A 15,203-nucleotide genomic window follows, 5' to 3' on the forward strand; every position below is an offset into this window, starting at 1 on the left:
TTTTTGCAGTTTTAGGCAAATGCTTGATGGTCAGTGTGGATCCTTAAAATATTTTTACTGAGAATTTTCAAATAACACAGACACACAGTGGCATTCACAGAGCAAGTTACAAAATATGGATATGCACAGTGTGTTATGAAGACATTAAACATTTGTAAATATGGACCAATTTTTCTAACCAGACTTTAGAAGACAAACTAGAAAAATTACCAATTTCACAGTTTGATTTCACTAGCAAATTTTGATATTTTTTTCTAACACTACAATTTCATATACACGTACCAGAGTAGATCCCATTGAATTCAGTGGAACTTATTTCTAATTAGAATTCTGTGTTATGTTAATGTAAAACAAGTAAAAAGTGAAATACTTATGACCCAAGATGATAATATCATCTAATGGGTCCCACCCATTAAATGGGTCCCACCCATTAAATGACTAGATAAACTGGTTGTCCCAGGCATATTGGAATTCCTCCTCTAGGGTGATACTAATATCACAAAGCCATAAGACTGGCTATGTGACGGTGACACCAAGGGCAAATAAAGCTGTCAGGAGCCCTCACTTTACACGCTTCATCTGCTCCCACATTGGCTGTATAAAAACACCAATGTTTCTTGAAAGGAAGATGATTTCAAACAAAAACAAAAGCAACTGATCCTTCCAGAGCTGAATTCTATGTGAACAGGCTCAGGATTATAAACAGCCATGGACCTGTGCAAAAATGGATGATGTTTTCTGGGGTCTTTTGGGAAAAATTAGGGGAGGCCCTGGAAGTCCCCATTTTTGGACCAAAAATTTTCACTGGAGAAGTTTTCACTCATTCTAATGTGTTCACCCAAAGGGTTAGGAGGAACTTAGGAAAATAGTGAAGAGAGGAACCAGTACCCCTAATTTAAGTTGCTTTATTCTGGAAACCAGCAAATATAATTTGCACAGCAAAGGGGAAATTGTATATGCACAGACACTGTTTCATGTGATACATTACCTGTTTTGTTAAGAGGTTTGTAAAGGCATGCACTCTTCCAGGAATGTTTATGCCATCGTGGGATTTGCAGAAATACAGGAAATGCAACATGAACACATTATTTGATACAGTAATGTTTTATTTGTCTTTGTGTGCATTTGATGGCCATAGATGGAAAAGTCCTTTGGGATCCTTAGTATGCAATTAATATTTTGACTAGAAAAGAAGCAGATTGTTTCAGCATGCTTATGTATTATGACATCATATTCCAGTAAAATTATAATGAACTGAAATTTGTTTTCCTCTGTGGCAAACCAAAATGAGTTTTGTAATTGTCAACAGACCATAGCAATTTATTTAATTACAATGGCGCCTGATCACACCAACTTGAAGGCATGTTATGAACCCCTGTTTTTAGATGTTGAGAACGAGATGTAAACATTTACTTATTGCTGAAGCCTTGCATACTGCGGTTATAGTTTAAATGCTTATTTCTAGTTGAATGCTTTTAATACTTTAGTGATGCTAGTGGTCTCATAAAAATAGATGCTTATCTTAGAAATTGACTTGTTGAGCACATTAAACTGTATTTACAAACCATATGCTAAATATGTTGGGTGCAGTCCACCTGGCATTCTGCCCATATAAGCACCATTGGAGTTAATGAGGCATCTCCTATGGAACTCTCCGTCATACCAGTGAATTTTGTGCTGAAGGGTTTATATACTGTTCTCACTTTCTGAAATGTTTGATAGCTGTTACCCAAAAGCAGGGTTCTTAGGGCTGCAAGAATTTCCTATGTGAGACGCAGCATGGTTCTATAAATGTATTCCCAGAAATAAATCCCATTGAGTTCAGTGGCACTAATCCCAATTAAGTTTGCATTGGGATTAGCAAACTTTGTTTGCATCCAGCACTTCCCTGACCATCCCTGTGCTAGAACTGGTTTAGGCCTCGTGGTTGTGCCCTTAGATTGTATTGATTCAACCAGGGACCAAAAGAACAATTCTCTGTATCTGTAATCTGGGTGAAAGTACCTTGGTTATTTTCTGGTCCTCTCTACAAAACCACATGCCCAATACATTTTGATAAGGTGGTACACGGGTCTTTGATATGTTTGCACTAAGAAATCAATTTGAGCTGCATCCCTTGACACACCTTAGTGGAAGTTATTTTGGAATAGATATGTGCTATTAGTGAGCTGCACAAAAAGAGTTAAGAGAGAGGCTGCATTTGAAATATAGTTGACACAAAGTGATGGTAAGTAGTTAGCTTCCAAAAGTATATTTGGGTTCCAGATGATCCAAGTAGAGTGTATAGTGGTCGTTGAACAGAAGTTTGGCTTTCCCTAGCATCAACAGTTCCAGGGGCAGGGCTGGAAAAGGGTTCAACCTAAACCAGGAGTGGGGAACCCCTTTCGGGACAAAGGCTTAATTCAATTTCAGTGGAACTTCCAGAGGCCCACATTTCAGGGGCACGAAAAGCACAGAAAAACACATTCTGGCATAAAGCTCCTATTTCTAGGAATTAAGGATCTGGTGAGAGATTTCAACCTTTCAGAAAGAGGACAGCACTACACTAAAGTCAGTACACTAGCAAACAACTTTTGACTGAAGGAAAGGGGTGGAACCATGGGAAAAGAGGGCTATATAGTTATCTGAGAAACACCAGCCAGCCAGGTTTGGCTCCCACACCTGAGGTTCCCATTCCTGGCCTAAGACATTGGGGAGCTTGTGCCAGTTGGACTTGACTGCACTGGACTTCAGAAAAAAAGATGAAACTCAACACAAAGGCAATTTCATCTGCTAAATATTTTAGGAACAGATACAAGATAGGTATATGTGATTTTGATCAGGGAAATGCCACTTCAAATTTCCATACTGCCATGCACTACTTCATAGATCTATTGAGGATACAACTAGAGATCCCTACTATACTGTCCTGAACTCCTTGGCAGAACAGCAGAATGCTGCTGTGATAAATAACCGGCCTGAGCTGGCATTCTTAACCACTAGCTAGTGATGACAGACTCCTCTAAAACAGGGAATCCAAGCAGTTGTCCTTTTGATTGTAGTTAAGCAACCCAAAAACCTTGTCATACATGGAGACATAATCTTGAGAGCAACACCCAGCTGATATGTAGACATGAAAAGGAGGGCTTATTTTTATTGAAGGTAAGCTTTACTCTCCCCAACACAATTCATTGACTAGGTCTTCACCTATACAACAGGGAGGAGAAATAGAGAGTTTACCTTGGCTTTAATGTTCCTATCTTGTTCTGACATGCCTGAGGTGACAGAAGAAGGTTGCTTCATTTTGTTTGTTCATTTTTCTGTCATGACATATCTCATAATATCATACACACACACATTTTGCTAACAAAAAAATCTTTCAGTGTAGCAAGTTTTGTTAAGGGCTTTCCATGTTCATTCTAGTTCCAAAATGCTAAGAAATGATAACTGTTTAGAGTCATATCTTGGGAAATTATAGTTGTTATGGTCCAAGCTCTTAACATTGTTTAAGTATGTTAAGCATGGTATGATATCCTAGCTTCACTGTGCCCTTGAATCTGCCTGGCTGTCAGTGGTAGAGTGCTAGACCTAAGTTTTAGATTTGTCTGTTCACTGGAATAAACAGATTGGGCCACTTCATACATAACAGCAACTTAGGGGTAAGCAAACTACAGGCTCTTAGGGAAGAGGAGGAGAGAGTGAGGGTGCTGCCTGTTCAGCAACCCACGAGCAGCTGTTCATAAATTGATGTGCCAACCTGGACCTCTGCATTGTTTAGCACTTTAAAAAAAATGCAACAGTTAACCTAACAACAAGCAATTGCTGGGTTCTTTAATCCCTGGTTTTTGTCTGGTTTTTGCCATCTACAAAGGGGTTGCTCATGGGTTGCTGAATAAAACTGGAAGTGGTGGGTAAGCCCCCACACAGCACGCCTGCCCTCTCCTGATCATGCATGACAGCCCACAACTTTTTTAACACGTACGCACATATGGTGCATTATATTCCTATCCTAAGAAGTACACTCTCGTATAGTCACTCGGTCTTAGCCCAACCCACCTCCCAGAGTTACTGTCATGAGGATAAATGGAGAGGAGGAAGACTGTGTAAGCCTCCTTTGGTTTCTTGCAAAAGGAAAAAGGTGGAATATAAATGCAATGTGATGGCGATGATAACAGCAGTGGGAGGATGGGGAGCAGGCAGGAGGAAGGTACCTGCTGTATGCAATTTTTGCCTGCAAAAAGGGGAAAAAAGTAAAAAACACTTTAAAACATATTTTAATTCACTGCCAAGTTAAGCAGTTGCACCCTTTTAATCAATTAAAATACGTTCAATTGTTTTACCTAACTGGAGTGTTGTGGCACTATATTTATTAATATTGGTATATTTCAAATATTATTTCCCCATTAATATACAGCAATGGCCAAATATCTGGTGTGTGGATTCGACTTAGAATGAGGGATTAACTTGCCCATAACTTTTTCCTAGATACCACTGCACAGTGCCCAAGATTTTCTATGTCCAGTTGACTGTGGGTGGACATGAGTTTTTTGGTGAGGGGAAGACTCGCCAAGCTGCTAGACACAACGCTGCAACAAAAGCACTTCAGGTTCTTCGGAATGAACCAATTCCACCCAAGTTGCCTCAGGTTAGTGATCTTTATTTATGAAGAACATGGTAAACAAAAATTTTCAGATGTTGATGCTCAAGTTTGGAACATATTGAAGAAATATTTGGTAGGAATTACAAACTTATTTATTTATATTTGGAAGAAACATGGAAACTAACCAGGAAAATTCACAGGTATATTTTTTACCTCAGGACAAATAGAAAAATTGATGCATCAGAGTAAGGATTATTTAAAATTGTGAAAATAACACAGGACCATCTACCTCTTCCCATAGCACTTTGGCCTCAGTCTGACTGGCCTTGGAAAGCTGCTTTTATCTTGAAACAAAAAGTATGAGTTCTAATCAGAGGTGTCCCAGGTTTACATTGACTCACATTCATAAGACAGAAAAGAAAGTGCTTTTGAGAACAGGACTTGATAAACACATTCTAAACATTTATGCAGAACCATAATATCTAAGTATTAACTTTGACTAACAGGATTGTGCATATTTTCTTGGAAGTAAAGCCAACAGTATAACTTAGGACTATATACAATGTAGTATATAAAAGATGAAGTTGCATGCCCAGAGAAAGGATCATGAGGAATTTAAATGCAATAGATTTCAATGGAATGTAATTAAAATGAACATTTATTGTATTATCCCTTTGATTATTTTAACTGTTTTTAAAATAGACAGAGTTTTATGCATCCTATCACAAATATATGTTGGTTACTAGACCGCACCAAAGAATATCAGAAAATGTCAGTCTATGCTTTATAGACTGCAGCAAAGCTTTTGACTAGGTGGATCTTGAGAGGCTATGGACAGTCCTGCAAGGAATGGGAGTGTCTCAGCATTTAATGCCTCAGAATTTAATTGTCCTGGTGTGTGCAACAGGTATTGTGGACAAGAAGCTTCTGTTACAACAGAGTATGAAGAAACAGAATGGTTTCCTTATATAATCAAAGGCATTGGACAAGAGAATATTTTATTTTTCTATCTGTTCAGTGAGTATGCAGAATATACCATATGAAAAGCTGGATTAGGATCAGAGGAAGAAGGAGTGAAAATTGGCAAAAGACACAGCACTAATTTAAGATATGCATATGATACCATACTACTGGGAGAAAGCAGCACTGAGTTGAAATGACTCCTGATGAAAGTGAAAGAAGAAAGTGTGAAAACAGGACAGCAGCTGAACATTAAGGAAATGAGAATCATGGCCACAAAAGAATTATATGAGCTCAAACTGGTCGAAATGGTCAATAATGAAGGAACTGACATTGTGAAAGATTTAACATACCTTGGTTCAGTCATCAATTCAAAGGGATACTGCAACCAAGAAATCTGAAGAAGAATCAGCCTTGATAGAGCAGTAATGAAGGGACTAGAAAAGATTAAGGATGGCCTGAAGAACAAGGCTAAGATTATCCACAGTACTGTATGCTTGATTGGATGTCTGGGTGTGAACGCTGAACAGTGAAGAAAGCTGATAGGAAGAAAACTGATGCATTTGAAGCATGCTGCTGGAAGAAAGCTTTGCAAATACACAACAAAAAGATGAACAAGTTTGTCCTAGTTCAAATCAAGCCAGAACTTTCCCTAGAAACAAAACTGACAAAATTGAAGCTGTTGTGCTTTGGGCACATCATAAGAAGGCAAGACTCACTCAAGAGGACGCTCATGCCAGGGAAAGTTGAAGAGAGAAGAGTAAACCCAAATATGAGAGGGATCCATTCCATAAATGGAGCCAAAGCCTTGACTTTACAAGAGCTGAGCAGGGCTGTGCAGGACAGGACCTTTTGGGAGGCATTTATTCTTAGGATCACCATCAGTTGACGATGACTGTTGCTCTCAGTACCTAAGGATTGACCGCAATTCAGTAAGCTGACTCCTGCTCAGATAGATTAACAATTCTTAGTATTTACATAGCACATTCCAGGGATTCAAAGTGCATCACATACATTATGTCAGTAATTCTTATAACAACCATGTAAGGCCAGAATGATTATTGCCTTATTGAAAATCTTCCCTCTGCCAGATGAATCTTAGCAAGTCTTGCACATTATGGAAGCCAGTCACCATATAGCCCACAGGCCATGTGACTACCAGTGGCAGTGCTCCATTTTACCTGGTTTTGCAGCTGGACGGAACAGCGAGAAAACTTCTCAGCAAGAGAGCAGCCGAGATGATACACCTAGTACATTGCAGACCTGAGTTTATGTTGGCAGTGGAAACATGGTACACTAGACAGAAACTTTGTACTAAGCAAATATTTTAAGCAATTTTCTTATATATGTATGTATGTATGTATGTATGTATGTATGTATTTATTTAAAACATTTCTATGCTGCCCCCATTGCAACAAAGCCTCGTGGTGGCTCACAACATCCATAAAAATACAATATACTACAATCAATAATTTAAAAACTGGTACCATCTCAGCTATATATTAAAATCTATAAATACAATAATAATAAATTAACAGTTAAAATAACTTTTACATAAAAAGGTCTTTGGCGCCGAAAAGCAAATAATGACAGCACCAGGCGGACCTCTCTGGGGAGCGCATTCCATAGGTGGGGCACCACCGCAGAAAAGGCCCTCCTCCGGGTACTCACCCTCCTAATATCCTTCATGGAGGGTTCCCGGAGAACGGCATCCGCTGCCGATCGTAGGGCACGGGCGGGCATATATGGATGCAGACGTTCCCTTAGATAACCAGGTCCCAAGCAGTTAAGAGCTTTATAGGTCATAACCAACACCTTGAATTGGCCCCAGACTTCAATGGGAAGCCAGTGAAGCTGACGGAGAACTGGGGTTATATGAGAACAACGCCCAGTCCCCGTCAGCAACCTGGCAGCTCTATTTTGCACCAATTGAACTATCCGGACCATCTTCAAGGGTAGCCCCACGTAGAGTGCGTTACAGAAATCTAGTCGGGAAGTTACCAATGCATGGGTCACTGTCGCCAGGCAGTCGTTCTCCAGATAGGGACGCAGCTGATGGATCAGCTGGAGCTGAAGGAAGGCGCTTCTCGCCACCGCCGTCACCTGAGCTTCTAACAACAGCTTAGGGTCGAGGAGCACTCCCAAGGTGTGAACCCTGTCCCTCAGAGGGAGTGCAACCCCATTTAGGACAAGGCCCAAGTCCCCCACCCTGAAGCCCGAGCCACCCACCAACAGGACCTCCATCTTGTCTGGATTGAGCTTCAGTTTATTGGCCCTCATCCATCCCATTACCTCGGCCAGGCACAAGTTCAGTACAGCCACTGCCTCACCTGGATTGGTGGAGAATGAGAGGTAGAGCTGGGTATCATCAGCGTACTGATGATTCCACAGCCCACACCTCCTGATGACCTCTCCCAGCAGTTTCGTGTAGATGTTGAATAGCAAGGGGGACAAAATGGACCCCTGCGGAACTCCATGGCATAACTGCCATGGCGCAGAGCCATAGTCCCCCAGCACCACCTTCTGGAATTGGCCATTGAGATAGGAGTGGAACCACCGCAAAGCGGTGCCTCCAACTCCCAATCCCGCTAGCCTATCCAGAAGGATACCATGGTTGATGGTTTTCTGGCATAACTTGGGACATGCAAAGTCTTTAAAGCACTGGATGGCACAACTTTATGGAACTGAATCTTTATTGTAACTATTTGGGGAAAGCACGACACAAACAGCAGTGAAGAAAACAAGAAGCACATGGGAAAATGAATCTGCATTCAGGAAAGAAGTGCTGTACAGCTGCCAAATTATTCCTGCCAAACATCCAAAGTAAAGCCTGCGAAGGGAATGCATAGCCAAGAGCTTCACTACTGTGATGAGAATCAAATGTAAGCCATGAATCTTTCCGAAGGACCAATCATCCATCAGACCTTTCCTTTATTTTTGTCTTGGTGGTAAGGAAGCTAATGTGAAAAGGTCTCAAGGGCTATTGCTGCTCAGTGCCAATGATGATGAATAATGCAGGAGAGCACTTGTGTCCCTGTTTAGCCTCTGTTAGACTTCTGCTGTCTGATTTTATACTATAGGATGTGAGGATAAAGTGATCAAGTTGCACGCTAGTTGAATAGATGCATATTTTAAAGTTATATCTGACCAATTAGTAAAGTACAATCCGGGTTTTAAGCCTGGCCCAAAGTATAGTGTACCGTATAGATTAAGAACTACTTTTCTGTCATCTGCTAATTTTCTATGCAGATGCACAGCTTAACCATGACTTGTTTTCAGGAATCATGGTTTATGAATTACGTCTCTGTCCCTAAAATACAGTTAAGGATTAGCCATACCCAGGGATATAAGAAAGCATGGCTTGACACAAACTTTTGCTTGTGTTACCCCTGCCTGTGTTGGGCGAATAATGATTAAGCCATTTTCAGATGCAAGGTATTGTATTGTATTGTATTTTACCAAATCATGGTTTCCCTATACTTTGAGGATCTTAATCAAGATAATACAACAAATCATGGATAGTGCTAAAAATCATTGTCTTGCCTTTCAATAGCAAAATTAGCTATCCTTTACAATAGCAATGCCTGAACTTGCTGTTTGGGTTGTACTTTTGAGAACAACCAACCAAACCACACAAAAGATAGAAATTAACTTCTTGCAATGACAGGGCATGGTCCATTTTACTACCAGGATCCAGCCATTTCTGCTTGGTGGAAGTAGCTGTAAGTGCGCACTTCTAAAGTTGTCAGAACAGATCCCCAGAATAAGAAAGGGTTCAAAAGCATTGATCATAAGAATAGGTTTCAACACCTCTTATTGATAAGCTATAATGGTTTTTATATCAAGTTCAGTCTTATTTTTTAATTATGATATGTTATGTATCAGAGAAAAAAACCACAAGTATTTAGTGACATAGTTATAGTCAGATTACAGATCCTTATTAGCTATTCTTCGTCATGGCCTCTGTGCATCACACATATGGGTGCTGTGCCTGTGCAGTGCCTAAGGCCGGAAAGATTAGAAAGCTAATGGTTTTTGGCAGGAAAACTCCGCTCCCCTCCCCCTCAGTGCTATATATAGAGTGGAGTGTCCTCAGTCTTTCCTCAGTCTCTGCGACCGCTGTTAGCGGTGCCTCGTGCCTCTTCACTCTCGCATTGACTTCCTCTGCTACTGGTTTTCTTATTGATTGTTCCTCTTACTCCAAGTTTTTTCCCCTTGTTACAATTCTATTTCTCTCTTGTTTGATTCTATTTCTGTCTCGTTCTCTAAAAAAACAAAAAACAGAAAACAAAATATTATCTATTCCCTCTGCACTATCTTCTCTTTCTCTTTCGCGAAGGTGCAGTGAGCAGCCTTTCACAAATGTGCGGAGTGCGGATCCAAGATGTCTCCCGCACGATCTGTGCCTCCTTTGCCTTGGCGAGGGGCACAGAATGAACAAGTGTGGCCACTGCTTGGCCTTCACGAAGCAGGCCCGCAAGAACAGAGAAAATCACCTACGGAAATTATTGTGGGACCAGACCCTTAGGCAAACAGATCAGCTCGTTGCTAAGTCTGGGTCCACCTCGGCCGCTTCTGTGCAGCGATCAGCCTCGGCCACGCCCTTGCAGCGCCCTGCTTCTACTTTGGCCGTGCCTCCATTGCGCCCTTCAGAGGAAGGCCCTTCTGTGATGGAGGCCCAACAGCTTCCTTCTCCCCCGAAGAAACAATGGGAGAAGAGAAAGCACAGCGGCTCTGACAAGTCCTCAAGCCGTAAAAAGGCGAAAAAGGACAGGGCAGATAAACCAGCCCGTAAACCAAAAAAGCCTGAGCATGCTAAGCACCGCAACTTGGGTTCATCAGTGCCCTCGGTCCCGCCTGCTGCCACGATACTGACCCCATCGGGTCCGACATTACAAGCGGCTATGCGGGTTACCCCTCCAGGGTCCCCTCGACGGGTCGTCCTAGCTGAAAGCAAGTCTCCTCAGCTACTCGAGGCTCTGATGCATGATTCGATCTCGGATGGGGAGATCCGAGATTCCTGCCAAGAGCCCGATCGCCCACCCTGATGCATACAACCAGGATGGACGCGGAGACCGCCATGTCTCCTCCTGAATACCGACGCCACTTGGCCGAGAGACACTCCAGTGAATGGGACCAACCCTGTAATCCGAGCTATGCGGGTTGGAATGAGTACCATTTGTTTGGATACTATCCAGCTCCAAGTGACCGTCCTTCATCATCAGTCCCGAGGGACGCGCCTTCGGCACCGGGACGAGTGGAATAGAGGCACTCTATGTCATCGGGCGAATCCTCATCTAGCGTCCAAGCACGCTATGAAGTAGACTCGGACGAGTCTGAGGCTGACTCCACTTCTCCCAATGTGGCTGTTACATCCCAAGGCCCGGGATCCCCAGAGGAGCCCCATATTTCGTTTGTGGAACTGATGTCTAGGCTTGTTCGGTTGCTAGAGATCGAGGCACAACACCAGCCTGATCCTAGCACCGACAGGTTCTGTGATGTGGTCGGGGCAAACAGTCGACAGCCATTGTTTTACCGCTGATCACAACTCTATGCCAGGCGATGCTTCAGCCCTGGGACCTGCCAGCCCACCCTCAAGCTACATCCAGACAATACGAAGCCATGTACCGAGTTCGGGAGCAGGACATCCCATTCCTCCTACACCACCCGAAGCCGAACTCAGTCGTGGTGGAGTCGTCACAGGGTAGGGAATCAAGAGCCCATACAGCCCCACATGACAAAGAGGGCAGGAAAATCAATTTGCTTGCACGCTGAGTTTATGCGGCCTCTGGACTCAGCTTGCGCATCTCGAATTATGAAGCACCCCTTGCTAGATACCAATATTTTATTATGCAATGGCTTGACAACATCACTTCCTCCCTGCCAGACCACCAAGGGGACCTGGCTAAGGTCTTTATTAAAGAAGCCATGCAGGTTGCAATTCAGCAACTTTCGACGGCGCGGCATCACGTCGATACCGATTCCAGGGCTCTGGTCAGTGCCATCTCTCTCCGGAGGCATGCGTGACTGAGAAGCTGCAACTTTCTGGAGGAGATGAAAAGACGTATTGAGGAGATGCCGTTCGACAGATCTGGACTCTTCAATGCCAGGACAGACCACAAGCTGAAATCAATACACGAATCAAGGATGACAGCTCGTTGTATGGAGATTCAGCCTCAAAAGCACCGTAAGTGGTCCTGGTCCAGACTGTCGTATTGCCAGCAGTACCAACCTAGACAACAGTGCCAGCAGCGATGTAAACAACAGCTGCAGCAGTGCTTCCAGCAAGGCCATCGCCGTTTTGACAGTGATAAATGTCAACACTGACAGGCCGGGCAAACCTTTCCTTCTCTCCCACTCCCACCTTTCCCCCTCTCATTTGGGGACCAGCTACAAAGCCGACTCCCCATTTGGGAGTCCATCACATCTGATTGGTGGGTTTTATCCATCATTCAGCTTGGATACGGAATAGAATTCGACATCGTCCCTCTATCGAGCCAGATTTGATTTACACCATGCTCGCCCGTGTTACAAGAAGAAGTTCACCAACTGCTTTGTAAAGGAGTGATTCGTCACCTCTCCCGTTCTGAGGGGCTTCACGGATTCTATTCAAGACATTTTACGGTCCCTAAATGGGATGGTGGTCTCCGTCCAATCCTGGACTTACGAGGTGTTAATCAATTTATTAAGCCTAAAAAATTTAGGATGACCACACTTCGAAATATCATTTCGCTACTGAGGAGACAGGATTGGTTCACCTCCTTGGATTTGAAAGATGCCTATTTCCACATTTCGATTCACCCTTGTCATAGGCATCTTCTCCATTTCACTGTTGGCTCAGATATATTCGAATTCAACGTACTCCCATTCAGACTAACCACTGCCCCATGGGTTTTTACAAAATGTATGGCACCGGTATGCGCGTATCTTCAACTCCGAAATGTCCAGGTATATCCTTACCTGGACGATTGGCTGATAGTTTGCCAGACCAGAGAAGGTCTTATGTCATCCATCCATACAACCTGTGCTCTGTTAGATGATCTTGGACTATGCATTAATCGGGAGAAATCATCCCTTGTTCCCGTGCAGATGATCGACTTCATTGGGGCACGCCTTGACTCTATGCTAGAGAGGGCATTTCTCCCTCCGGATCGACAACATAGCCTCTGTTCATGCATTCATCGGATCCGACGAGACAGGACCATACCTGCTCTCTCCATCCAGAGACTCTTGGGGTATATGGCTGCTTCAGTTGCCATCATTCCACATGCCAGACTTCGACTCTGACCTCTTCAGCTACGCTTCAACAAAATGTTTCATCCGCAGCGGGACTCACCTACCAAACTAATACAGCTCCCATGCTCTGTTCTACGTTCTCTTATATGGTGGACAATTCCAGCCAATTTGAATGTGGGTGTCCCATTCCGACCACCACAACCAACCATGACTCTTTACACGGATGCGTCACTGATCGGCTGAGGAGTGGTATGTATGGATCTCCGCACTCAAGGCACTTGGGACCGACAAGAGTCAGACAAACATATCAACTTCCTCGAGCTACTAGCGATCTTCAAGGCTCTTCGATCCTTCGAGGATATTCTTTGATGCCAAGTAGTTCAGATAGCCTCCGACAATATAGCCGCTGTGTTCTGTGTGAACAAACAGGGCGGTATGAAGTCAGCCGCCTTGGCTCGGCTATCAATGCAGATCTGGGACTGGTGTATCCAGAAGGACATAACTCTTCTGGCGGTTCACCTGGTACAGACAACGTGGAAGCCGACCTGTTGAGCAGACAAATGTCGACAACCCACGAATGGGAGCTGGATCAACAAGTCTGCAACCAGCTTTTTCACTGTTGGGGACATCTGGACATAGACTTGTTTGCTACCCATGCAAACAGGGTATGCAAGAAGTTTTGCTCCAGGGTGGGCATCGGACCGGGATCAGCAGGAGATGCTCTCATGATCCCTTGGAACAACATAAAAATTTACGCCTTCCTTCCGAGTCCACTCTTAACGAAAGTGGTATCGAAGATTGCTCACGACGTGGCCACAGGAATCTTGATAACTTCATGGTGGCCACGTCAACCGTGGTTCTCCACTCTTCTGAGAATGTCGCACAACACTTTTTTTCATCTTCCACCTGTTCCATATCTGATAACGCAACAGGACGGGACTGTTCACCGTCCAGACTTATCATTGCTGAACCTCACAGCTTGGCAAATCCGATGAACATCGATACCGACTCAGTTCCGACAATATCCGTGCCTTCTGAAACTCGCATTTACGGGACCGACACGCTGCCTGCTTCCTCGGTCCCGACGAACTTTGCCTTGGGTTTGAGAGTTCTCGATCCAGATATTCAGAGAATTCTCGAAACTGCTCTACGACCATCAACGAGAAGATCTTATACAGCTAAGTGGCGCCGATTCTCCTCCTTTGCTGGGACACATTCATCTACTCCGGAATCAGCATCAGTAGAAGATATACTTCAATTTCTCCTGCACCTTTATCATTCGGGACTTAAGCCATCATCCATAAAGGTATGCACGGCCACAATTTCGTATTACTGTGGGGACATACAAGGAACTTCGGTTTTCTCACAACCATGGATCAGGAGATTTCTTAAGGGACTACAGAATCTGCATCTGTCAGTTTGTCCAGTTATGCCTACCTGGAGTCTCTCAGTAGTACTCCAGGCGCTTACCAGAGCTCCATTTGAACCTCTGGCAACTATAGACTTACGCCTTGTAACATGGAAGACAGCCTTTCTTGTGGCTGTCACATCAGCTAGAAGAGCCAGTAAACTGTGTGCTCTCAGAGTGGATCCGCCTTATTTGAACTTTCATAAAGAGAAGGTTGTTCTTCGTATGGATACGACGTTTCTACCTAAAGTTGCCACTTCGTTCCATCTGAACCAGGAAATTGTACTACCTGCCTTCTTTCCATCACCAACGAATCCGATTGAAAGATCTCTGCATACCCTTGATATACACCGTTGCTTAGCCTTCTATAGGTCGCATACTGAATCTGTTCAACGATCGAATCGACTTTTTGTTAAATATTCTGAACAGGATATAGGCTCTCCTGTTACATCTCAGAGACTTTCTAAATGGATAGTAAACACTATTGTACTGGCATATCAGCTTGCCAAAATAGACTTACCTGTTGTTCCAAGAGGTCACGCCACAAGAGCAGTAGCTGCATCTTCTGCCTTTGCTTCTGGAATCCCAATTCAAGATGTCTGCAAGGCTGCAACTTGGGCTGCTCCGTGCACCTTTGCCAGACACTACCATCTTGATGTGTGTGCCAGACAGGATTGCTCTCTCGGCAGAGCAGTTCTCTCGCTGTCCTTCAGTGACGACACCTCCCTCATCTGAGTCTGGCAAGCTTGCTAATCACCTATATGTTTGATGCACAGAGGCCACAACGAAGAAAAGCAGGTTGCTTACCTGTAACTGATGTTCTTCGAGTGGTCATGTGTGCATTCACACAACCCACCCTCTGGCCCTGCTTGGTATCGGGGTGTGGAATTTTTCATCGATACCATGCCTTGATATTCATGGTACCTTACAAACTTGTTATAATATATTCTCTCCCAAAAGGGGGCAAACGATTGGTCTTTCAAAGACTGAGGAAAATGGTGAACACTCCACTCTATATAT

The 15,203-nt window shown here is 43.6% G+C and overlaps 1 protein-coding gene across 6 annotated transcripts in view; it reads left to right on the plus strand.

Annotated features, from left to right (window-relative positions):
* Positions 1–15,203, plus strand: part of STAU2 (staufen double-stranded RNA binding protein 2) — a 169,260-nt gene that overhangs the window by 27,357 nt on the left and 126,700 nt on the right. For all 6 annotated transcript variants that reach the window (XM_044423932.1, XM_044423930.1, XM_044423931.1 and 3 more), the window contains one exon: positions 4,465–4,624. In XM_044423932.1, the coding sequence (XP_044279867.1) occupies positions 4,465–4,624 (160 nt within the window). The remainder of the gene's footprint in view (positions 1–4,464; positions 4,625–15,203) is intronic.

The sequence above is a fragment of the Varanus komodoensis genome, unplaced genomic scaffold (genome assembly GCF_004798865.1).
Source record: "Varanus komodoensis strain SLA01 unplaced genomic scaffold, ASM479886v1 scaffold14_1, whole genome shotgun sequence".
Classification (NCBI taxonomy): Eukaryota; Metazoa; Chordata; class Lepidosauria; order Squamata; family Varanidae; genus Varanus; species Varanus komodoensis.